Genomic DNA, 27,518 nt, shown 5'->3' with positions numbered 1-27,518 from the left:
GGGACGGACGTGCATGTAACCAGTGGCCAAAGGAAAGAAATAAAAGAGCATTGAGCAACTAACCTGTGTCCCGAGTTTGGTGTTGTCTGGCGCCCACTATAGAAACACGACAGTGCCATTTACCTTGACAGACATAAGTTGAAGGGAAGTTATAATTGCTATGCAAATCCCATAATCACTGACATTTGCCAGTTGTGATCTGCCATGAAACCACACCCACACATGCGCTATCAATAAATACCATTTTCGTTTATATCACCTAGTGTTTATGGAAATTGGCAAAATAGCCTTTGACGTGTCAGTTATTCAACGTAGTGTTGTATTCCAACGTAAAACTGCACACACTATCGCCCTTATTCCACAGGTGCAAGACAAACTAGCAAGACAACGGTGGTCCAGTAAAAATTGAAACACTACAAAATGCGCAGGAGACTCAATCCTCTATTTGCATTGTCATTGAAGATGGAAGTAATTGTAACTGTATGCCAACATAGTCACTTGACTGTAATTCTACCTCCGATATATAAAATAATTAACACAATAAAGTAATATTCCATTATTGTAACATTTTATTCCAGTTTTCAGTGCTTGAAATTGTGTTATCCTCAAGAGCATATGGCACTTTATAAATATGCCAAGTTATCATAGCCATTTTGCATCTCAGCAGCTGCTGGAGTCTCGATTGCATTGCTCTGCTTGTCATCCACCATATCTTTGTATCTTTCCCCCCGATCTTTTTTCGAAGCAGGGCCCCAATTCGGTGCTGGCTTTAAAACGATTTTCAGACGCTGTAATAGAAGAAATAGTGTATGTATTTGGGTCCAATTAATTTTACATTGTAAAATACAGTAGCAATGCTTCTTCACACAGTCGTGGCCCGTCCTTAAGGGCAGATGGACGCCTCCCCCCAAAACATTTTGCAGACATGAAGAGTACCTGTCAGGATGAGCAAAGGTCAGCCTGCAGGCAGTCTTTATGTTCAGGTCAAGCAGCCAGGTGCAATACATGCACTAAATGCCCAGGCCTACAGCTGCCTCAGCTGAGATTTGTCAGGATGAGCTTTTTACAGCCCTGTGGTTTTAATCTCCTTTGATCTGCAAAGCACCTCGAGGTACACTCTCTCATGATGAGGGTGCATGTCACAGATAGATTCAGACTGCATCGCTTCAGTGTTACGTCCCGAGGTGCCCAGGCCCAAATGTCAATCAGTGACACATTGTCAAAGAGAGGAGTCAGCAATTCTCACCGACCGCATTCCCTCTCGGTGATGAGTAAGAAAATGCCACTTCTTCAAGAAGAGATTGCAGTCTGAACCTTTTGATGATCCTCAAAGGCTTCTCTGTAGCCCCTGAGATCACTCCTACAACCTGGTAAGGTTTTCTTTTTTCTTTAATGTTCGGTGCATGTATGTGTGTATGTATAAATGTATGTGTATAACTGTGCATGCTGTGAATGGGTTTGTACATATGCTGGCGAATGGTAGTTTATATTAGACCTGTCAGACTTAGGGTGGTCTTCCCCCAAACTTTTTACTTCACCCTTCCTATTTGTCTGAGCTCGTTTTTTTTGGCCTTAGAACGCTAACTGCTAACAAGTGCTAAAGTGCGTGCTAACTCCCGAAAACATGGTATAATTGGCTTACGCCTGATTGGCATAATTAATTTACTTATAAATCTGTGTTAAATTGGTATACCACATACTCAGAGCCTGTAAATTAAATGCTACTAGTGTTCCTCCAGCACTTATTTTGCCACCTATTATAAGTAGCCCTTTAAAACATGCCCCAGGCCTGCCAGCAGTTTTAAACTGCCAACTTGATTTAGCAAAATAACCATTTTCCAAGGCTAAAACTCCCTTTTTAATACATATAAATTACCCCTAAAGTAGGCCATAAGCAACCCATATGGCATGGTGCAGTGTACTTAAAAAGTTGGATATGTATTTTAAATTTCACATATTTTGTTACTGAAAAATTAGCAAATTCATTTTTCGCAACTGTGAGGCCCGTCTCTCCCATAAGGTAACATTGGGTTACCTTGTTACACTTAATATATGACTAGTTTGGCTTAGGAGCAGGTCAGAAAGTCATATTTGGTGTCTGAGAATTGTAATTTAAAGTCCTCTTTAATGGTAAAGTTGGATTTTACTTCGCAATTGTGAAAATGCCACTTGTTTAAATAAAGTTAGCAATTACTTCATAGACGTCTAATCATGACACCTAAAAACAATGAAAGGCACAATAGTCTGTATAAATTCAGAGAAAAGAATACATTAGTAGAACCTGGTGTATTTCTTAATTCATAATATTGTATTAAAAGGATTAATAGTTTTATTAGGGTTTAAAAAATAAGGAGGTACTTCAAAGGCATTGGTAATAGAACTGAAAAATTCTTGACATTTAGGTTTCACTAGTCATCAATGCACAATAGCCCATTTCCAAAAGTATACAGTATGGTGACTGTCTAAAACATGGGAACAAAGTCTATCAGGTTCAGTCTTAACAGAACCTAAAAGGAAAATGGGGTAGGGTGTTGATGTTTTAGTCTCTCGTATTCAAGAATGCTCCTGCCACCTTCCAGAGGTTGTTGAACAAACTCCTAGCCAGGATAGCGACTCTCAGTCCTGCTTACTTTGATAACATAAGTGTCTATAGTTGCAGTTGGGAGGACCACCTGCACCTATAGAAGTACTTCAGGCCCTGCAACATACAGGCCTGATTATCAAGATCTTTTGACTGGGTGTGAGAGTTTGATTGATTCAGATGCTCCGTCCATCACCACCCCCTTTTGCACCACCCCCTTTTGTACTGATTATCAAGGCCAGCAAGTCCCAGACAGTGCAGGGTTCTGTTGTGTACTTAGGAAACCTTTTGGGGGGTTGTAAGGTACAGCCCCTCTAGGCCACATTAAAGGCTATCTTGGCCTGGGAGCCCCCCAAATCCCAAACCAAAGTGAAGGCATTCCTGGGTCACATTGGAAATTTCAGGAGGTTGAGTAAGAGATACAGCACCATTGTTGCCTCCTTAACTGAGACAATTTCTAAGAAGCGGTCCCAGAAGTTCATCTGGACAGAGGCCTCAAAGCCTTCGACATCCTCAAACACGACATGTGTGCAGCTCCTGTACTCCAGAAGCCTCTCCAATGAATGTATTGTACTGATGACGCAGAGCATGGCATAGGGGCTGTGTTATCACAGTTAAATGAGTCGGGCCTAAACCAACCTATAGCTTTTATCAGTAGGAGTTTACTTCCAATGGCATAAATGTAGAGGGCCATAGAAAAAGAAGCACTTGCTGTGGTATGGACACTGAAGAAGCTGAGACCATACCTATTTGGGACTCACATCCAGGTTCAGTTAGACCACGGGATCCTAGGATGGCTCCTGCAAATGAGGGGTGAGAATCCAAAACTGTTGAAGTGGTCCATCTCCTTACAGCAAATGGAATTTACGATATAACACCGTCCTGGGTCAGAGCACTCAAATGCTGTTGATTTGGCCAGGTTTTTGTACCTTAGTGATGAAAACTCTCAAGAGGTTGGTTAGTTCTCCCCACGTTCACTTGGAGGAGGGCACATTTGTTAGAGCGGACAGCGTTATGATTATTCGCCCTCATTGTTTTGTCTTCAATCCTCTTATTTTTCGGAGTTTTTTATTGGCCATGGGACTCTGTGCACTTTATTGCTGCTGACCAGTGCTAAGGTGTTTGTGCTCTCCCCCTTAAACATGATTGGCATATTCAATTTAATTGTAAGTCCTTAGTAAAGTGGCATAGCATCGCCTGTAAATTAAAATTTGCAAGTGGGCATGCAGCACCTACTCTTCCAGCCACATAAGTAGTACTTTAAAACATGTCTATATATTACTTACTGTTGGTCGCCAGTAGATAGTTATAGTTAGAACCTAGTTTCCATAGGAAAAGCATTTTTTCATTCAATAAACTTTATTTCGGTCAATATGACCTTAAAAGTGCAGACACAGTACATACATATACATTTAAAAATACAAAGAGAAAATCAATTGCATGTAATGAGAAACAAATGATAAAAACAGTAGACATTGCTGGCACACATATGAAGCTAATAATTTCCACAGTCAATTTTAAGATGCCCTCTGTCCTAATTATTTCACCAAAAGAAAGCGAAGGCAGTAGATATAACAGTACGTTATTCAAGGCAGGGGACAGGGATTCCCTTTTGAAAAGTGCATAGTGCAAATAAATAAATAATTTCAATAAAAACAATTATCGCAAAAAGATGACCGCTAGTATTACCACTAGTTTTATGCGGCAATTGGCATGACCTAACACTGGGGGCCCTATAATGCAGACTGCTTCAGCATAAAGTTTTCACAGCAATTACAGTAGTAGACTAGTAACTACTCAAAGCAGGAAATAGTACTAACATTTAAAAACATTAGGAGCATATAGAAAGTATACACACATTAAAAAGCATAAGAAGTAAAAAACTATTTCCCTGTAACATCATTGGAAAACCTACATACATAGCTCAGGTAAAGCTACTTGTTTAAACAATAAAACCTAGTTATAAAACTGGCAAGGGTGACCATAGATAGATATTTTTACGGGTATTAGGTGATAAGAAGGTATCCTCAAGGGTGCCCTTATTTCATTTCTTGCCGAATCATTATCTTAACTTTTTAAGGATGCTTTTAAGAATATTCTGCGGGTACACCACAAAGAAAATAGAAAACCTGCCACTGAGTAAACAATCGGGATACTACCATCGTATTTCAGTATCCTGGATGCCTCAGAGCAGCGCCTAGTTCCCAGCTTTCTACAAACCTGCACCAGCCATCGTTTTCTTGCCTTGTGGTAAACAGGACAGCTAAAAAACACATGGAGTACTGACCCTGCAGGGCAGTCACATGCCGGGCACTTTAGGACTTGCGGAACCCCCACTTATGTGTAAAAGAGTAGAGAGGCAAAACCCTGTGTCTAAACTAAAGAAAAAGCTTTCTAGCAGCTGCTGGCTTGAGGGCATCCACGGCTGGCTCAAAGCTATACCCATCTTTGATTTCTAGAAAGGCTGAGGTTAACTTGCCTACTCTGGGGTTACTTTAAAGCTGTGCCACTTTGTACTCCCTGTTGGACTTGGCCCTTCTGGCAGGTTCACCCCTGAACATTTTGCCTGGTGTTAATAAATAATTATAGTGATTTCTGGTCTTTGCGCACTTTGACACTGTGGCGCAGTGTAAAGTGCGTGCGCTCCCTGAGTGCGTGTGTGAGATTGGCCTGCCCTCCCATAGGAATGCATGGGAAATGTCTGTGTCCCTGGTAGTTCCTGATGCGTGAGATGAGCATGCTCGAGTTTGGTATGTGCAAACTCTTGTGAGTGAATGCTTCGCAATGATGTATGTGGCATGATTGTGTCTTGTGCGGAAGTGCCACTTCTAGGAGTTGGCGTATTGGTGTAAAATATGCCTGGCGTGTGATTGGCTGGAGCTGGCTGGGATGCCAGGCTCCAGGAGTCTGTGTGGGTCTGCCCCAGTGGTGAATGGAGAGATTAGCATGCTGATGTGTGGGAGGGGCTGCACCTGTGTCCTGAATGAGGCTGGGTTTTCCCCACACAATGCTGGCTCCGCCCCCTGTGGTGCGACTGATGACCCTATCCTCCCTAGTGAATGTAAGGGGTGGTTGAGCCATCAAGGGTGTTCCAAAACCAGCTGCAACTGGTTCTCCCCCCACCCTGCACCTGAAGACAAAGGGAAAAGGTGTTTTAAAGAGGGGCTGTGACCCCATGAAAATGTTCTTGTTCCCAACTTGAATCCTGCCAGGGGCATGCTGCTGTTTGGGCCCGGGGGAAGGCTTGCCTCCCTGGGCCCTGCCCAGCCCCTGGATGCTGGAGGACTCTTTTGGACTCCTTTTGCCTTGCAGGAGTATTCCCAGGACCTTGAGGAGACTTTGGGGGCTGCCCCTGCACCTTGAGTGTGCTGACTTTTCATTTTCCATGCCCCTAGCTGTCCCTGCGCTTTGTCCTCCTCTGGGAGCGCTTTACTTGAGCTTGGCAGCGTGGAGCTGCTCTCTGTCCTGCTCGTGCTCCTCACAGGTGCTACCCTGCCTTATGCCCAATTTTCATTATTTGTACTGCGGGTGCTCACCCCTCTTATCAGGGTCCTAAGCGAGTGCCCACCTCGCTACTACGTTTATTTTTCACCTCGAGGGTGCCCATCCCTCGCTATGGCCCGAGTTTTCACCGCCGCGGCCCTCGTGCCGCAAAACAGGAAGTCTGGCACTACAGTGCCTGACGCGGGTCGGGACTTCCGGTTTGCCGGAGTAAGTCCCGCCCGCCGCCGTGCTGTGATTGGCCAGCGCCGCACGGAAGAGGAGTTTGGTCCGGAGCCTTGCAGCTCCCCCTTGAGTCCCGGTCCCGAGCTGAGGGACCGGGTGAAGATGAGAGAGAGAGCAGGCGGGGCTCCCATGAGGTGAGGGAGAGCTCCGCTCGCTGCCAGAAGATATCTGCCGAGGCCCCCGTGAGCGAGGGAGAGCCCCGACAGACTGCTGCCCAAAGACTGCGTCCCCCGCCGCCTCCGAAGAGCAGCTGGTGAGTAGGGCTGCCCCGGGGGGGGTGGGGTGGGGGTGGTGAGAGTGCGTGAGGGATTCCCTTGCAATGGTGAGCGGCCCCACCTGACTGAGGGCCACTCCCACGGCCCACAGTAGTTGTTTTTTGAGCCTAGAGGGCTCGGTGGGGGCATAATGTTTTCTTCTGGGTCCGGGCACTCCGCAATGAGAGAGGTGCCTTCAGGGCGGCCCGGGATGGTGGAGGGCCGCCCCAACGTTTCCCTAATGATTCCCCAAGGCACAGTATCTATTTAAAGGGCCCGAGGAGCCCGTGCTGAGCCCCATGGCTCCAACGATGGGGGCATTGATTTCTTCAAGGAGCCAGAGTGCTGCCATACTCACAGTCAGTTCTCAAAGCCCAGAGGGCTCCAATCCTCTTGCGCAGTCTTTTCTACAGAGGGCCAGTGAGGGCCCCCTGTCGCAGATTCTTTCCAGCTGCCCAGCAAGTAGTGGGCAGCTGCACCGTTTAGGTCTTTTTTTTCTAGGGACATGTTCCGAACTTAGGAGTGAGTCGCACTCCTTCCTTCCTACCCGAGCCTTCCCCAGCTGCGCAGCACTTAGTACCAGCTGCAGCGTTTAGGCCCTGTTCTGTCCCTGCCTCCAGCGGCCCAGCACTTCGTGGGCAGCTGCCATGTTTAGGTCTTGGCGCAGTGGCGCAACCTGGACCCTGGACTTTGATGTAAATCATGTGCTATCATGATTCCTGCGCTAACTGTGGTTTAGATGCTGTTTTGATCTATGTCCTATTGCTTTTGCGTGTTAGGAAATGTACTGCGTGTTGTATGTTTTGCACGCCCTGTGTCCTGCACCTCTGAATGTGTTGTTGATGCATCATGTGCCTTGTTCCTTACACCGCTAAATGTATTGTGATACTTAGGTGGTTGTTCTCTTGCTAGTACAGGTGTTGCTAGTGAAGCCCAAGTTCCCTGTGTAATATTCTCCTAAGGTGGTTAGGGTTGCATAGGTGGTGCTTACCTGGTACCAGTGGTTACTGGTTGTGTGCTTTATGTTCTATTTTGTGCTACCTGATTATTTGGTGTTTAACTGTCTCCAAGGGCTTGATACTGAGCTCGCCCCCTGACCAGAGTCCCAGGACCAGTAGACTCTATTGTGCCTTCCCTGACCAATTGCGGGGACTTGTCTGATCTCCCTTGGGCCCCTGGGGCCTCGCTGAAGTGTGCCTCGCTCACTCACCTCGGCAGCTTGTGCACGGCAGCCCGTCCAAGCCTGGAGCTACGCCGCTCTCCCCTGTGCCGCGCTGCTTTACTGGGTCGCCCGCATCCTGCCTCCCCCTCCTCTTCTGAGCCACACACATTGGTCGCCCCAGAGAAACGCTTGTAGCTAGCCGCCCACCCGCTCAAGTTTACTAAGGAGATCACTCGCATTATCCCGCGCAACCTGGACGGAAGGTACTGTCCGTTAGGCTCTATGTTCTAAGTTCTAGGACTACAAGTATTGTATTCTAAGTTCTAAAAGTGCTGATTCCTGACAGTGGTCCATGTGGCCATGTCTTGTACATATCCCTTGTAAATTCTGCCCGTGCCTGTTGGCACATTGTAAAGTGTGTCTTTTATCTAATGTGTTTTTGTAATACAAAGGCTATTTTTATATATAACCTTGTGTGGAGTTTCCTTTGCGTTGGGCCTTTGGGTGTTGTTGCTGGGTGCGCGCGCAAACACTTAACCTACATAGCCTCCAAGTTTAGCCTTGCTGCTCGCGCCACGTTACCTAGAGGGTGAGCAGGGGTTATCTTGGCGTGTAAATCCCTTGCCCTGACTTAGGAGTGGTGGTCTCTGACTGACTTTGGCGCAAGCCCTGGCCAGCCAGGGATCCTGTTTCTAACACTCCCCAGAATGGGCCTTTAACCATTTCCTGGGGAGTGAGGTGCAAGCGAGCTCAGGGTCAGCCCAGAGTTCCCCCAACCCCATACTAGCTAGGGTGTGTTTGATATACGCAAGCTACAGCAGTTTGGCTGACCCCCGCAGATTCATCACTTCTTTTAATTCCTCCCTGTATGATGAAGTTCTTGGGTAACCCACAGGCGAAGCCAATACAATAAAGGTCTACGGTTAGATTCATCGGCGATTGCCCTGATACCCAGATCGAATTGGAGCGGAGTTAGCGGGGTGCTCCGTAGGAGATTTAACAACTGTCTGAGAAAGTTATTCTCTGTCTGCATTAGATTCTCAGAACTAGAGTGGCCCCATAATTCTGCGCCATATAGCGCCCCTCCCCGGGCTTGAACCTTATAAATTTTGATGGCAGGGCTCACTGGTTTCTGGCTGGACTTACAGAAAACCTTCATTATACCACCTGACGATTGCGACAATTTTAGTGATGATTTTTTGATTGTGCCCCCAATCCATAGTCTCTGTGATTGTAATGCTGAGATCATCGAAAGAGGAAACTCTTTCAAGGGGTTTACCACTTAGGGAAGGGTTTGCTCATGTGTTTTTGTAGGGCTGTTAAACGCCATAATTGTGGTTTTCAGTAGGTTAATTTCTAATCCTCTTTCACTACAGAATGCTTCAAATCTATTGAGTACCCTCTGAATCCCCATAGGTGATGTGGATACTAATAAATTGTGATTGGCACACATCATTACTGGGATTATACACAAGGCTAGCTTGGGTTCATCAAGGTCTTTCTCTAGAAGTAAATAATCTATTAGACCGTTTATATATAGACTAAAGAGAGTAGGGGCAATCACACCCTGTTGAACACCGAGTTTAATCGGGATTGGTGCAGTTAGCTTTCCATCCTTATCAAACCTAATTTGGGTGAAATTTTCCTCATGCTGCCGCTTGATGAGTTGGGCTAGGTATGCTGGAACCCCCATCTCATGGAGGACTGCCCACAATTTTTCCCTTGGTACCAAATCAAAAGCTGACCTCAGGTCTACAAATATTAAGTAGAGGCTGCCACCCTCTAGACACACGATCATCCAATGTAATAGGTGGAGCCTTAGTATTTGGTCCAATGTAGACAGTTTTTCTCTAAACCCTGCCTGTATGGGGGTTAGTATCTTCCGTTCCTCCATCCAAGTTTGTAACCTAAGCAGCAGTACATGCGTACATTTTTTTTTGCGTAATGTCTATGAGGCTGATCAGCCTATAATTGGTTGGTATTAGCGGTGAACCTTTTTTAAAAATGGGGATCATTTCGGCTCCGGCCCAACTGGGGGGAATCTTCATGCCTTGAAATATGGCATTGAATAACACTCAGAAGTATGGTGTCCATACAGATGGTTCACTACGAAAAAGATCCCTGGGGATTTTATCTAATCCAGGTGGTTTACCTGGAGCTATTTTAGAGAGGGCTCCCCTAATCTCATTTAAGCTTATACTTGTGCTAAAGCTATTGTCATAGTGTTCATTGTTGGTTTCCCCAATGTTGGAGGAATAGTCAGTCCCCCCAGGGCATCCCTCAGTTATCTCATCGTTCGGTATATCTCCCTTGGAGTAGAGAGATTCAAAATGGTCCCGCCAGACCTCTGCTTCCAGATTCGGCTCTATCAGTGATTTAGCACCGGAGCTACCTGTATTGACGTTTTCCAAAAAGTCCTCATATCGCTACATCCCAAGGAGCTTCTTAAAGCATCGCACTTGCCCATTTCCCACCCTTTTTAGCTTCAATAATGGTGACCTTATAGGCCATCCTTGCAGTTTTAATTAATGGACGAACATTGGCCTTGACGGACAGTACCAGAGATCTTTTGGCATTGCAACAATGATCATTATATCAAGGATGGGGGGTTTCCTACTTGGCTGATTTGTTTATTGGGATAGAAGTCTAATGTGACTTCTCCTAACCTTCCATGGTTAATTGTAACCATCTCGGAGTCTATACTATCCCCATGGTGAGTTATTGAGTTAGATGGTGTCAGAAGCACCGGGTTCAGGGCTTCATATAAAGTACTGAGTTTATCTTGCGATTGGCTGATATCAGACCATTGCACTCTTCGCCTCCAATTTGAAAGTGTCAAACCTGTCATCAGTAGGATTATCCATGTTTAGGAAGCTCCCGGGATTAAGCTCTTTTAGTTCAGATACTAACGAGCCGTGGTATAACCTTAAAATCAATTAGCCTGTCCCAGGAATTGGAGTCAAATAAAATATAATCTAATAAAGAGCCTCACTCATTTCCTTGGAAAGTATAACTACTCGATGTGTCAGACAAAGTTCTACCATTGCAAGGTCTTAGGGAGTGTTTCAAAACAAGGCAGTTCATCTGGATCACCAGGGGGCACTATTTTTTAACTAGTGGCCACCTGGTCTCCAGGATTGCCCAAAATGTATCCTCATCATAGAGGCTATCCTGGAGCATTCCCTCTAGTGCTCAAACTGGCAATTGAAATCCCCTCCTAAGATCACCATATGTTTATCTGAAATGGTAGCTAGAAAAGTGGTTAGTTCTTCCAGCGTTTTAGAGTCCTTACCCTGGGCAGCTGGTCTGGAATACACGTTTAAAAGGGCTACAGGAATCTTTGATGGAAACTGCAGTATAACACACAAAATATTGTTGGATGCTGTGTCAATCTGCTTGGCTGTACAACCTAAGTGGACTCCCACCCATGTGCTAAGGCCTCCTGATGGTATCCCTTTTCCCCCTGATGTTGTGGGAATACTGAAAGTGGCAAAGCCCAATTTGGAAATATCCCCTCTGGCCCACGTCTCCTGGAACATGCAAATCTTGTGTTGGTTAATAAAGAGACCCCAGTTTGGGTCATCTAGCTTGTTGTTCAGTCCCGCAATGTTCCCTTGTCTTTGGGCGATTGGGGCAGTTTGGTTTGTTGGCTACTAAAGGGGATGATTGCAGTGAGGCCTTTCTCTGCACACTGTCGTCCTTCAGATCGGACCCACTGGTTAGTGAGGGTTTTAGATTATCCCTCAGCACCATGTCACAGCCGTCGTGGGTGGAGCCATGGGTGCCGCTCATGCCCACAGGCTTTACCTTCCCCACGCGGCGTGCAAGGTCCTGTGTCAATAGCCCAAGTCTTGATTGCTATTGGGAGCGTCCGTATTTGGTCTTTAGTATTGGGGGCTGATCCTTGAGTCAATCTACTCCTTCTAGACAGCTGTACTTATTTGCTTTGGGAATATTACAAAAAATAGCCTTTGCCAGTGCTGGTCCGGGGGAGGTAGCTCACAATTATTGGAGTATTTTCTTCAGCCCCGCTCATAGTGCCTTGTGTCAAGTTGAGGTCTGTAGGGGGGGGGGGTAAAAATATCCAAGTGGAAGGACTTGGGTGCTACATGATTTTCTCCCCTCCTCTCTAGCTAGAATTTTTTGGGCCATCAACAGGTTTCTAAAATTAATTACTATACAATCTCCATGTAAATCCTTGTATCTCCTGCCTATCCAGCCCACCCTGCGTGTGGTTAGGATCTCTTCCACATGTTCATAGCTAAAATGCCTGTGGTTTACAAGCCAATGGATACATTTATTCTTTAATTCTTGATAGGATTCATATTCTTCCCTTCTAAGTTCAGGGATGCCTGCAAGAATAAGGACGTAAGGGGCTGATGCAGGAGGTGGATTTATGACTGGGAGAGGGAAAGAGTCATTGGTGAGTTCTATGCATGTTGGGGCGCCTCCCCCTACCTGCTGTATTTTTGTCTGCCATTGCCCTCTAGATTTGTGGAGTAAAGGTGGGCGATTGGCTAGATTAGAAGTGACTGATGGGGGCCTTAAAATAATGTCTCTAGTGGCAGCCTCCGACGTATGTGTCTCCCTGTTTAGTGTTGGTAACAGAGCTTGCTCACTGGGTTTGGGATCTGAATTGGTCAGTGTAATACTTGCAGCGGACTGGTCTCGTATTCTACTTTCAGGACCAACGTTACAATGAGTTGCCTCCGTAGTGCTTGTCCAGTCATTAAAAAGTACTATCAACCTGCCAACCCTCTCCTGTAAAGGTCTAAGTTCGTCCTTGACTATATCCTTCATTTGGATCTGTAGATCCACTACAAGCTTTGTGAACCACACTGGCTGATCGCTTGTGGGTTCTGTGCTGTCTTCTGGATCACTATTCCCAGATTTTCCAGTATCGGAAATCTCTCCTGCGGGCTTCTTCCTTCTTGCTGCCGCTCTCACTTTGGGTTTGGGTTTACCTTTTTTGCCCGTTTGGTTAAATGTGACAGCCCTAGGTTGCTTGGGGGTAACTGCTTCAGTTATTGATGTTTTGTCACTGAGAGAATCAGTTATCGAAACCCCTATAATTTGTGAGGTGCTAGGATCAGTCGTTGCAATTTCTAAGTTTGGAGTCATGGACAGTCGTCTCTCTGTCCGTTCTATTTCAGTGGTCACGGCTCCTAAAGCCTTTCCAACATCCTATTGATAGAGGTTGGTTTGGTGTTGGGTTTGGGCATACCCAGGGCCTGTTTCTTTTCAACGCAGGTTTGTTTCCCCATTCTACAGTATCTCTGAATTAAACTCTAGCGTTTATTAAAAAGGCATTACATTTTGAGTGGACACAGAAGCTCAATATTACAATCTCCACTACAATGCTTTATGGGTATACACAACCACTGGGATACCTGTTGGAGAAATATATAATGGTGGGCACTATCTGGGACCGGCGCAATTGAAGTACCTGATTCTACAGACACAATATTACAGAGCTAATGTGGGTAAACACTTATATAGTTTGCATTTTAAAAGTTAAAGATAAAATAGTAGAGGGTCTATGCAGCTCAGGCAAACAGGTAAAAAAGTGAGTGCAGAATGAATATTCCAAAATTTGTTGTCAGCATAGAGTCATATATATATATATATATATATATATATATATATATATATATATATATATATATATATATATATATATATATATATGTATATGTATATATATATATATATATATATATATATATATATATATATATATATATATATATATATATATGTCTGTAATCTCCCTTCATGCACAAAAGAGAGCAGAGGCCACATCGGGGGAAACAGCAAGGAAGCAGCTTTATTGACAAATTGTGGCGAATGCATTTCGGCTTTTATTGCCTTCCTCAGCGCCCAAAGATGTTCACAGCAGCTTCCACTTTAGCAAAATGTTGAATCCCGCCGCCACCTTTGTTGAAGAAGGTCGGCTCCGCCCCCTATGCAGATGAAGCACCACCTGTTGCAGCCTACCGTGTAGCGCTGAACTGCAACACCCAGAATGCACAGGTCCGATCCCAGGTAGGTGATGATAGGAATGTAGACCCGGTGGGGTGGGCGGAATGTGGGATATGCAGTCGGGGAAGCCCAAATTGTGAGTCTTTGTGATGCCAGCAAAGTTTTTCCCTCGAGTCCCCTCACCGTCTCAACCGGCGTGCTGTAGACAAAATGTCGGCGGGGGTAGATGTGACAGTGCACGCCACTCAAAGCCAGGAGCAATACCTCGCAACCGCTTAGTCTCTTCCACAGAAACGTGGTGAGTTCCGGAGCTGAACCAGTCCCTTGGTGAAAACGAAAACCTGCCGAAGCAGAACCAGAGAACTCCGGACCACTTGTGAGGCGGGGACCTCTGTGATGCGTCCCTGGAAAACGCAGGAAATATGTCTGTAATCTCCCTTCACGCACAAAGGAGAGCAGAGGCCACATCAGGGGAAACAGAAAGGAAGCAGCTTTATTGACAAATTGTGGCGAATGCATTTCGGCTTTTATTGCCTTCCTCAGCGCCCAAAGATGTTCACAGCAGCTTCCACTTTAGCAAAATGGTGAATCCCGCCGCTCCCTTTGTTGAAGAAGGTCGGCTCCGCCCCCTATGCAGATGAAGCACCACCTGTTGCATCCTACCGTGTAGCACTGAACTGCAACACCCAGAATGCACAGGTCCGATCCCAGGTAGGTGATGATAGGAATGTAGACCCAGTGGGGTGGGCGGAATGTGGGATATGCAGTCGAGGAAGCCCAAATTGTGAGTCTTTGTGATGCCAGCAAAGTTTTTCCCTCGAGTCCCCTCACCGCCTCAACCGGCGTGCTGTAGACAAAATGTCGACGGGGGTAGATGTGACAGTGCACGCCACCCAAAGCCAGGAGCAATACCTCGCAATCGCTTAGTCTCTTCCACAGCAACGTGGTGAGTTCCGGAGCTGAACCAATCCCTTGGTGAAAACGAAAACCTGCCAAAGCAGAACCAGAGAACTCCGGACCACTTGCGAGGCGGGGACCTCTGTGATGCGTCCCTGGAAAACGCAGGAAATATGTCTGTAATCTCCCTTCACGCACAAAAGAGAGCAGAGGCCACATCGGGGGAAACAGCAAGGAAGTAGCTTTATTGACAAATTGTGGCGAATGCATTTCGGCTTTTATTGCCTTCCTCAGCGCCCAAAGATATATATATATATATACATTCACTGAAAAAAACCATAGGTTATAAACCATATATAGTTAGGGATTAGCATTTACAAAACCTTATTTTACTCGCACAAAACCATTGAAATTCGCATATATAGTTAGTTGCACTAACTATATATCGCGCACCCGCAATCCACTGCTGATGATGTCACATATTACATCATTCATGACATGGTCAGTGACATCACTGATGACATCACTGATGACATCTCAAATGAAATCACTGATGACATCACTGATGACATCATCCAGTGACTGTATGTTTCTGTAAAGTTAAAATATGTCTTACATATTGAAGAATGAATGGATGTATAAGTGTCTGGATGAAGGATTTAGTAGGTGCATGACTGACTGTATGAGTGAGTGATTAAATGTGTCTCACTGAGTGCATGGGTTAGTGACTAAACTGTCTTAATTTGTGCATCATTATGTCTGTTGTTCTGTAAACTGCTGCATGTGTTGATCAGTAGCTATATGAGTAACTATATGGGTTATTGATTGGTTGCCCAAGTATTTGTATGGGAGACTGAGTGTGTGTGTGGGTCGCTGGGAGGTGTATGACTCTGTGCTTAGATGTGTGAGCAGTTGATTCACTAGATGTATGGGTTCAAAAGTGCATGTGGAAACAGCTGCATGGGCGGTTGACTGTGTGTATGAGTGTATTGGTGAGTGAATGGATATCTCAGTGCTACATGTCAAAGTGAGTACATATGTAAAACACAGTACATGTGAGAGTTGACATATATAAATAACTGTGCATAAGAGCCAGTGAATGTGTGAGTGGCTTTATGGATCATTGTGAACTTGTATCAGGGATTGTATAAGAGAGTAAATATGTGTTAGAATATGTTTGAATTAGTATGGTGTGAATAACTGTATAGTTGAGGAAATGGAGGTGTGATTGATTCTTTGCATGACTGACTAGATGTATGAGTAACTCCATGGATGAGTGACAATCTGTGAGTGTCTGTTTACACTGATTGTATCTAAGGTTATATTAGAGTCTGAAGAGGTACATCGTATTATCACATGAATGATATCATCAGTGATGTGATCAGTAATGTCAAATGAGATGTCATCCGTGATGTCATCAGTGATGTCATTTGAGATGTCATCAGTGATGTCATCAGTGATGTCATTTGAGATGTCATCAGTGATGTCATCAGTGATGTCACTGACCATGTCATGAATGAGGTAATATGTGACTTCATCAGCAGAGGATTGCGGGTGCGCGATATATAGTTAGTGCAACTAACTATATATGCGAATTTCAATGGTTTTGTGCGAGTAAAATAAGGTTTTGTGAATGCTAATCCCTAACTATATATGGTCTATAACCTATGGTTTTTTCAGTGAATTTTTAAGGTTTTGTAAATGCTAATTCCTAACTATATATGGTCTATAACCTATGGTTTTTTCAGTGAATTTCAATGGTTTTTTATTAGCAAATATCAAAAGCTGTAAAATGTATTCTTCTTTTAAAGGAAAAATATATTTTATATGTATTTAATATAATTTTTTTATGTATATAAATTTTTCTATTAGTTTTTTTTTCGCTACCGGTCCGCGCACCGGGTAGCTTTCCGTTAGCTCAATTTGGTGCCGCGACCCGGTCCGCGAACTGGGAAACGTTCCGTTAGCGCAACTGCCGCGCAAGAAAACAACATCGTGACGCGTCGCGTAAACGCGACGTATAGCATTGCCGCGTAATGCATCTTATGACGCGCCGCGTTAGCGCACCCGGAAGTGCTCCGGAGCGCGAACCAAGGCGGGAAGCGCAGCGCCCCGGAAGCGCTCCGGGTGCGTAGCGGGACGCGTAACGTAAGCATAACAGATCATGTGACTTGTTCATAAAACTTTTCATTGGTTCATTTTATTTTTTGTTTCCTAATGATGTAAGGCTAGGTCATGTGACCTGAAAATAACACTTTTCATTGGTTTATTACATTTTTTTTCACAAATAATGAAAAACCCACCTTTTTTCCTCACTCTGACTTTCATTTTTATGAGAGAAAGACCTACTTTCGAAATTTGGAAAAATTACAAGTGTTGTAGCTGCAGCTGCTGGAGCCACTCCACCACCACCACCCAAAAAGGATGGACCACCTCCTCAGGACTTCATAAATCAAGAGGAGGAAGAAGAGGAAGAAGAGGAAGAGGAGCAAGTGAGCAGACCGTTTTTGCAAGAAGAACCAATGAGGTCCCATGTGAAAGTAAATTACATCTGGCAATTCTTCACATATCCCCGGGGACAAAAAAAAGTAAATGCCCGTTATGTCACATGTTTGATCTGTGACAAAGAACTATCCTGAGGAACAGATAAAAAGTACAGCTAAGGCAATTACACTATGCATCGCCATATGGACAGGTGGCACCCTATTAATTACAGTGCTGCACAGGTACGTGACCTACAGGAAAACCCCCCTCCTGTGGCCAGTACATCAGCTGAACAGGCAGTGATGGGACCAGAGGCGAGGGAGACGGTCCCAAACATACAGATGAACTTTGGTGATATGAAGCACACCTGTATTTTTTGCGGCAAATTGATTTACTATGGAGAGAAAAGTATAACTCTCATCAACCTAGCTTATGAAAATCACAAATGTACAAAACGGCCCAGAAAGTAAATTATCTTTTTTTTTGTTGCTCCTGTTGAGCCCTGACTGATTTTCGTTCCCCCCGCCCCAAAAAAAACAAAAACAATAAAAAAAGTTCTTTTCAGAACTACCTCCCATTTATAAAAAATTGCTAGAATGTTTAGCACTCTGGCAACCTCTTTTTCTTTTGATTCGCTTCCCGGTTCGCGTGCCGGTACGCGAACCGGAAGCGAAACAAAAAAAAGAAATAAAAAAAAGAAAAATGAGTATAAGCAGTGCTTTAAATGGGAAAAAATAAGTGCAGGTACCCATTAAAAAGAGCTAGAGGTGTAGTGAGGGGCGGGTCTAGGGGCGGGGCTAAAGGCAAAACACGATGATACTTCATGACTTCCATATCAAACCTATCTACCCATCTTTAAACCTATCCATTCATCCTTTCACTCATCCATCTCTTTATCACCCTTTCGCTCATTCATCAATCCTTTCACTTATCTGTCCATCAACTCTTTCACTCCTTTATTGCATCTGCCCTTTCATTACATCCACCCTTTCACTCAATCCCTCCTTTCACTCATCCATCCTCCCTCCCTTTCATTCATCCTACTTTCCTTTCATTCATCCATCCAATATTTTACTTATCCACCCATCATCCGCCCTTTTATCCAATCATCCACCCTCTTTCACCCAGCAATCCTTGCTTTCACTCATCCATCCATCATGCAAGAGATGGACCCCTGTGAGTGACGGAGGAAGTGGGGTCTGCAATGCGGTGTGTTTGCAGCCCATGTCAATGCTTGCAAGTGACGCCGCACAGGAGTGCAGTAAACTGGCTTCTACAGGCACAGGTTTTCCACTCAGAGTCAAAAGTACCAATCCTGTTGTATTTTTTAACATTTCATTTCCGTTCTGCTGTCTGCCATTCTTGGGAGTTTTCGAAAGTGCTTGCTGCAGAAATGAGGGTGTTAAGAATTGAAAACCTTTCAACTACATAACCCGTGCATTGATCAGTGACTTTCACTTATGAGTCATTCATAACATTGGGCTAATGTCTCCTTATTTCTATGTGTGTGTAAAGCCTTTTTGCAGCTTACACGAATGTCTGTGTCATATTTAGAATCTTCGCAAACGTTCAGGAATTTTTTCAATATTTAATCCAATCAAAATTGTTCTGCATAAGAACCGTTTCTCTGTGAGGCACCTCTGGCTCTTGTTTAACATTTACACTATTGATACAACGTTTATTGCCTCATCAGGATCTCCGTGAAAGTTGTGACTCGTATCAGTCTCTTTTTGACCACTCGCTCGGAAATCTCCGTCATCTGACACTTGTTGGCACAAATGCGCAGGATAGAGTGGCTGTGACTCACAGCAGAGGGCCTGAACGGACCCTGCTCTGTCAAACACAGAGTGATGTTGAGAACCCGGCAATCATTCTAATGGGCCCGGCTGAATAGCTCAGCTGGGGCTCAGATCGGGGCTGCAGAAGCGGCGCCTCGGCTACCAGACGCACCTTCCACTCCGGCTCACCAGCACAGGCAATGAGCATTATTTTTCGTGAGTACCGGTACTCTCCTCAGCAGAAGAAAAAGTGCTGGTACTCAGAGTGATAAATCTGAGAAGTGCCGGTACTCAGTACCGGTGAGTACAGGCCCATTTAAAGCACTGAGTATAAGGGAAGGAAACAGAGAGAAAAGGAATGAGGGAAGTAGCAAAGGCAGGAAATTGAGGGTTAAAGAAATGAAGCAGTGGAACTAATAAAAGTTAAATGTGATAGAGATGTAACGGAAAGAGTACTAAACACTTACCTTATAATTGACGTTTACTAAGGCACTTGTTATTTTTATAGTTTCAATCTGTGAAAGCAAGAACAAAAATTTAAAAATTGATAGAAGGTAGTAAAAGATGAGTGAGCATGAGACAAGATGAGTACATATTATAAATCACAATTCAAAGTACAAAATTAATTATACATATTTAATGGTTTATTTTTGCTGTTCTCAGAATATATCAAATTTCACTGAAAACAGTGAGTTGAAGGTATTCATCATATAACAGCGGGGAAAAAAACACATTCAAAATGATTGTGTTTAAAAAACCCAAATAATGTAACTAATCAGAAATCAGAACTCCTCAAAAGTAACTTACTTTCTATGACGTCAAAGGATGTCCTATGAACAGCTTATACTCTGTTGTGCTGTTACTATTTTCTGCCCGCCACTTTCTGAAAGATAAACTCCATCGTTTTAAGAAAAATGAGAGATACAAAGCAATTTAAAACAGCACACTAAATTACAGCAACACCTAGAATCATTATAATCCAGTTACCTACCCTAAATTCTCACTTCTGAAAACAAGTCAAAAGGCAACATTGCTTTATACTAAAATGGTAACCATTGCCGAAAGACTAGCCTTTTTTATATTTCAAATAAGCTGTGTAATATCCTGATGTTGTCAAAGGACCATCATAATATATAATAGCTGCAGTTGCAAATGTTCTTCCTGAAATCGATGACTGTGTAGCCAAAACATTTTTAATTAGACTTAACAACTTTTTTTCATCCAGTTTATGTAGTTGAAATTGTAAAATGACATTTCACCCATAAGTTTCCATAAATAATATGGACAGCATTGCAGACTTACATTTCCTCTACCCCTTATTTTGATCTGCTGCTTGAATTAGCTTATAAACACAAACAGTTTTCGCTCTGTACTACAATTATCCACAAGGCCATATAGAGTAGGAGCCATTAGAACCTCTTGAAATTCCTCTGAACAAATCCCAAGATTCCTTTCCTAAAATTTTGGTTGTAAGAACACCAGGTAAGAATTTTGAAGGTGGAAAGGCAATCTTTTTTTGAAAGTTAAAACAGAATCATTACAGAATGACCAGCCGTTTCCAGATTTTAAATAAGCTGTGTAATGTCCTGAAGTAGTTGAAGGACCGTCATGATATATAATGCTGTAGTTACAAAAGTCCTTCCTGATATTGACAACTGCGAAGCCACAAAATTATTAATTAAAGTTGTCAATTTAGTTCCATCAGGCCTACATCGTTGGAACATTAAAATGACATACTGGCCATAACTTCGTAAAATTAACGTGGACAGCATTGCAGACTTACCTTGGCTACACTCCATGTTTTGATCGGCTGCCTTTACTAGCTTATTGAAGGATATTGATTTACTGTCAGGCAAAGTTAAATATATAAATCTTTCTGAGTTTACACTAGTAGTACTTAATAGCCTACAGTTCTCGCAATCATGCTGCCATTGATAAGAAAGGCCAAACAGATAATCTACATCTACACCTTCATCTTGCAATACATCAAGCATATACATTAAAAACTCCTGACAATCCTGCTGAATATTTTCAGAGAATTGTGTTTGACGTGTACATTCGTCTAACAGATAACGAATTTCAGACACACTTTCTACTCTTGTTCTATCAGCGCTACATTTCTCTAACACAGAATTCAACAAACAGCATAAACTTTGTTCCGAAATGATCACAATCTGTTCTTTTAAAGTCTCTAGTGAAAAGAGAACATTAACAACTACATTAGCATAGCAGTTGACACCAGAACTATTTTCAAATTCAAAACCAACAACATTTTTCAACAACAGAATTCATTTTATTCCTGCTTACAATTTTTGGTTCATCGACTTTTGGTCTTTTTGCTTCAACCTCCCTACTATTACTGTTATTTCTTCGTTTCCGGCTTACCACACGTTTCTCAAACAAAGGATATTGAGGCAAATGTGGCGTGTACTCTCTTCTTAACCTATTGTATTCCTTAACACAATCTAGATCCGCACAAATGTTTGTGACATCACAGTCAATCAAGTACAATCCCGATAAAGTTCTGACTCGTGACAATGCTACATAAGCCATACCCTTTTTGAACACAGAACTGCCAATATTCACTAAAGCAGTGTCTACACTTAAAGTTAAACCTTGCGATTTATGAATTGTCACCGCATATGCCAAGCAAACAGGAAACTGCTTACGGCGAACATATAAGTCTTTTACAAGCAAAAACCTAGCAGAGCAATGACCAATTAGCTGTACATCCGCAATGCCATCAAATTTAATTTTTTAAAATTCAATTCCATCTCTACTTCTGTATTTCTCAAAATCAACAACATTACCCATTGATCCATTTACCAGACCTCTTTCAACATGTAAATTCCTTCTCAAAATGATACGGCAATTTAAGCACACATTCAGAGTCTTTTCAAAACCCGCAGTTTTAGATATAGTCTTCTCTAGTAAATCCAATTTAGTTTTCAAATTCTCAGACAAAACAATTATTGTACCCATATGCTCTATTCTGTCAATAGCTTCCAGTTTAACAATCTCTTGGTTTTCTAAATTCAACATTTTGTTGTTGAAGATGGAACATTCTGCAAGAGTTGGCATCAAACATATTCTAGATTTCTTCTCAGTAATTTTCTGAAAAATATCCTCTGGCAGAACGTCTTCTTCTGGATACAAATTTGACAGTAATCGTGCATGTAAAGCTTCTTTCCCACGCTCAGTCATTTTCCCGATTCTAACATCTTGTAGAATATTCTTGTAATCTTCGTCCTTCGCCTGACGCATATTTTCACGCAGCTCAGCATAATCGAAATTTAACCATATGTTAACATTGCCAATGCTCCCTAGGCACTTCTTGGTATCTTCATGTGTAAGCAGTTTAAACACTGGTTGTCCTTTCACTGGTGTCAGCTGCAGAAGATCACCGAAAACAATGATGTGTTTGCCACCGAATAACACATCATACTCTGTTTTAACAACTTCCTGCATTCTCAAATGCACAAAGGCAAGCATGACATTGGAAACCATGCTTACTTCGTCAATGATAAGAAGTTTCATCTTCTTCAAGACTCTAGATACTTCACAACAAGCATCCCCAGATAACTTGTGGTATTGTAATTTGTTATCATGCTCCACTGGCAGCATCAGTAGCCGATGCAAAGTAATCCCTTTAATGTTATGTGCTGCCAGTCCAGTTGGAGCGGTCACAACACAAGACAGCGATCACTCAGTCCTTTTCTGCAGATAACATGATATTGCTTTAATGAGGAAACTTTTTTCAGTTCCTGCTTCTCCACTCACGTACAGTCGGACAGGCTTCAACGACGTACATGAGCACTCTTTCTTCTCATGACTTAATCCATGCTCAATTTGGTTGGTAACTTCGTCATATATTTTCCTCTGCTCAACGTTGAGTTGTCTTTCCAAATCTTCTAAGTTAACCGCATCCTCCTGAGCATGTGCCATGGCTCTTTCCACTTCAATCATGGCAGTGGCAGCTTCATTTTCGATAACTGGTTCTCCTAGTGGATCCTGACTCAATGAAACAGAACTCTGACTGTCCTGAGAACTGTCTCTAGGAATCTTAGCTGCAATTGTTGCTTCCTGCTCGATTTCTGCATTCAACATTTCTAGATATTTAGGAAAAACAGGACATTCTATGGACTCCTTGGCTGCATTGAAAGAGTCTTCGTAACAGAGGACATCTCCAAGCAGTTCCTCTTCTGCACGCCAAGGCTTGAAAAGTTGCAAAAGAGCTAAATAGAAAAACTCTTTTCTTTCTGGAGATTCGCAATTCAATTTTCGATGATTTACCAATTGACATTTTCTTTGCTTGACCAGACATCCCTCACTTCCAATTACAGCATACACTCCTTTATCAATATCTTCTTTGATGTTCCTCTTGAAAACGTAATTTTGTAGAACATCATACAGACAAACATTCTCCAGGTGACTGCTTCTATTTGGATAATATGTATCCAACATGTTGGTCTTCAAAATATCTGTACTGCTTGGCTCCTTCTCCGCCAAATACTCAATTTCCCGTACAGGTTTCAGAACTCGATTACGCATTGCAGCAAGACCAAGACTCGCCCAAATGATACTCCTAGATTTGGCATAGAGACTTGCTGAAGATAACCGGTCAGAACATTCGTAAGCTCCGATTTCTCGATGCGACAACATCTTCAGACTGAAACTGTACAACTTCTTACTGAGGCTCTTTTCATGGGAAATATCCTCCCACATATCCTTCAGTTCTGTCTTTTCTTTTTTGGTGATGTAAGACGTCACATACCGAGCCACAGCCATACAGTTGTCAGCCACAAACTGTATATCCATACAATTTGAAAAGAAACGAAGAGTCCAAGTACATTAACGACTACAACCCAGTGATTTTGTCCATGTGGAATGGACAAAATCACTGGGTTGTAGTCGTTAATGTACTTGGACTCTTCGTTTCTTTTCAAATTGTATGTGTTTTTGGGTGATTTCCTCATCACATTATGTCGCAGCGGAGACATCAAATTGCTAACTCTTCCTTTTGATATCACCGACCATGGAAATGCAAAACGACATTTGGTGTAGTACTTGTCCTTATTTCTGAATTTACGACGACAGTACTTTCCACAACGATGGCTTTGAAACCGTAAAACTTGTTCTCTTAGACTTTTATCTTCGTTTGTCTTTGGAACAGCACATGTAGCATACTGTTCTATGAAACTCATCACTAAGTCATCCGGATCTGTTCCAAATTTGGGTGCATCTTTGATCCATAGCAGCATATGTATATGAGGAGCTCCTCTTGCTTGATACTCCTTTCTCCAGAAGAAATCCAACACCTCTCCAAGAGGTGGATTTTTCTTGTTCATGATGAAAGACATCATAGCTTCAAATTTATGATTGAAGTACCTGCATACATTCACTGGATCCAAATAGCACAGTTCTCCGGGTGTCTTGAATTCGTTATTTTCAATGTTTCTATTTGCCTCTCGTAGAAATTCAAGTAAGTCTTCCCAGCCATACTCAGCACAGCTGAGAGTGAGGAACCATATGGGAGTTCCTAAGTTCCTCAGCATACATTTTAAGTCACCATGACGGCGGTACCAATACTCATTAGTACCACGCTGACAAGCCATGAGATTAATCAGGTGAGAATCCAAAATACTGTCTTGCACATTGACTTTATCCATAAAGTCCCTTGCCGAGATATTTCGCAGTTGTACACCACTTTTCAAGATGTGGTTCACTGCATAAGACAATCCAGAGAGATCACTTTCAAACAGTAGATGAAATAAATAGGGAATGCATTGACGAAACCTAGGATCTTCTGCATACAATCGTAAAGTCCGGTATTCTGAAGCAGGAATTTGAACAGGTCGCTCATCATATCGTCCTCCTCGACCTGTAGGAAATAACTGTGGGAAACATTGAGCTTCCAAACTTTCCTCCCAGACACTAATGGGACTCCCTTTGGCTTGTTTCATTTGAAACAACTCAATAGCATTCCCCATGACTTCCTTGGAATGCAAAGGATGAACACTATAATGTTCATATATTTCTTCCTTTTTAGAGGCTTCTACTTTCTCAATTTGTCCAGCACACAAATCGCTGTCCTCTTATTCACTTACTTCCTCTTCTGCAACACATACATTCTTGTAGTACTCATTATTTTTTATCAAATACAATGTTGCCTTTTTGACTTTCCTAACATCCACTAAATCTGGCCAGATTTTCTTACTCTTTGTCGGAACACCATTAACTATGATAACCAGAGGTTCCTTTTCCACTTTCTCTACTCCAATTGTATTAATATTTTTCTTCAAATCTAAAGGCAAATAAACAATTCTTCCCTTTAATCCTCTCTGTAAATCTGATGGAGGCAATTTCCCTGTCTTTGGCTCCATTCGTACAATAGCCTGGAAGGGATGGACACTTTGAATCAAAATAGATTCATAAGTATTTAAATCCTTCAATTCAGAAGGAATGTCAACTAATTCCAGATTATTATAAACCGCTCTAGCAGGCATCTGGTTTTGGTTTAATTTGTTATAACAATAAGTACACATACGTAGGTCCGTTCCCAAATCAAAACAATTTTCTACCATCAAGTATGTGGCAAAATCCTTCCATTCACTATTGTTTTCCATATCACTTTTTGCATATGCATCCACTAACTTAGTCTGATTCTTATAATAAGTCCATCGACAACACACACAAGTGAAATTAGGCCTCTCACTTGATTTCACCATAAACGTGGAAATTTGCTTGTGAAACTTATGTGTACTGAACATCTGTACACTGTCTTCCACATTACCTTCTTCTAGTGGTTCAATTTCAACATTGTTCTCTTTACCAGCAAAGTAACAGAACTCAATTTCTTGACAAATATTCTTCACATCTACTTCAGAACCATGCAAAAGAGCTCTGCTTAATTGTTTAAGCATAATTGCTGGACTCTTAGCATAATAGAACATTGTAACTAATTTCCTCACTTTATTATGATGCACTGCTAGCATCCTGAAATGATGAAAAACACTCTGGCATACTCTCCTAGAAAGACAAGCCAGTGAATGACCCTGCAAACCTGTCACTTCTCTCACTCTGCAAGGATCTAATTCTTGCAACAACTTTATTTTTTGTTTTAAAATTTTCTTATTAAATGTCCGTATAAAATCACAAAGCTGGATGATGGAATCCTGTCGCACACTGCAAATAGAACTACACTTCCAGGTGTACACTGGTCCCTTAGGACGTCTCCCTAAAACCTCATCACTTAACACCTCTTCTGCATCTGCAGACACAAGTTTTTCTTTTTCAACCGGACGACCATCTTTTACCTCATATGCTCGACCACTGCTGTCAACTGCATGCACCAAATCATTGTCCTGAAAATAACTCTCCTCATTAAAAAATGCCTCACTATTTGAACTATGCATCCATTCTCCTGAGAAAACTTCACAAAAATTACTTCGATTAACTTCTCTCTTCCATCTACTATTTGATTTGAAAACATAGATTACCTTGTTTAGTTTCCTAATTCTATTAATTACCAAAAAAAATAACTTTCGCTTAATTTCAAAAGCCTGATCAATAATTTTCTCTACATTTTTCTTTTTCTTATAAAATGCCACTTTCTGTTGGCCTTTCTTAAATTGTTTTAGCAAATTGACAATTACCCTGTTGCGGAACATTCGCCTACGAATGTCCCTGAATGTATTTTCCCATCTACTGCCATGCACAGAGTTATCTCCTGCTCTAGCAGAAACTTTTTTGACGGGCCTTTACTTTCCATTTAAATTGGCTCTCTTTTTCTGGACTAAAACTTGTTCTGTAGTTATACTTTTGTTCCTACAAATGTTTCTAAAGAATGATTTCATTCTCTTACCCGGAGCTTTCTTCGTGCGTTGAGGTGATTTTAATGTAGAGGACTGCTGCAAGCATTTAGTAATCTGCTGTCTTTGACGTTTAGTAGCCTTTCGGATTCTATCCTTAGACTGCATTGTCTAATTTCTAAATAATCTGCAGTTGAATCTGTGGAAAAATATAATAAAAAATGTTATTAACCGCTATTACCAAACAGTAAATCAATAACAGTAAGGATTTGATTCAGCAATGCTATAAAGATGATTCAGTGAAATCTTCTTAATTTTACTGTGATAGTGATAGTATTACAGGGCTTTCATGCAAATGAATGCCCACCCTGCAACAAAAAGCCCACATGAAACTTGACGCACATTCAATTGTGTACTTACCTGCAATAATCCATATGCGAGTGTTTAGGTTCCTCCACCCTGCCCCTCCCCCTCCCCGCCTCTCTGCCCCACCGTAACTCCCTCCACAACCCGCGGCTGCTATCTTGCAACATGGTGCATCTTGTAAATCACTACTGCATTATAAAAGTGACGCACAGCAGCACAAAATAGGCGCACAACCATCATAAATCTGCCCCTAACACTTTAAATGATTGATTCAGGATGACGATAAGGTGTGGACTATCTAGAAGTTTGTTTGAGGTGAGGCCTACTCAGGGTTGCAGATGAAATTTAGACTTGTTGAAGAGTACAGAGGTGATAATACATGTACAGGCCTACCAATGAAGTGAATCATGTCCACTGCACTCTTGAACAAAGACCAGACCTCCTCTATCTCCCTGAACACGACTAAACATCATCTGC

General features: G+C 42.6%; 1 protein-coding gene across 1 annotated transcript in view; it reads right to left on the bottom strand.

Annotated features, from left to right (window-relative positions):
• Window positions 1–553: 553 nt before the first annotated feature.
• Window positions 554–27,518, bottom strand: part of LOC147718734 (sodium- and chloride-dependent neutral and basic amino acid transporter B(0+)-like) — a 746,574-nt gene continuing 719,609 nt past the window's right edge. The window contains exon 14 of the mRNA XM_086966771.1: window positions 554–788. Coding sequence (XP_086822897.1) covers window positions 624–788 — 165 coding nt within the window. The 3' untranslated portion in view covers window positions 554–623. The remainder of the gene's footprint in view (window positions 789–27,518) is intronic.

Source organism: Lissotriton vulgaris, chromosome 4_1, assembly GCF_964263255.1.
Source record: "Lissotriton vulgaris chromosome 4_1, aLisVul1.2, whole genome shotgun sequence".
Lineage (NCBI taxonomy): Eukaryota > Metazoa > Chordata > Amphibia > Caudata > Salamandridae > Lissotriton > Lissotriton vulgaris.
This window is presented reverse-complemented; position numbering and strand designations above follow the sequence as displayed.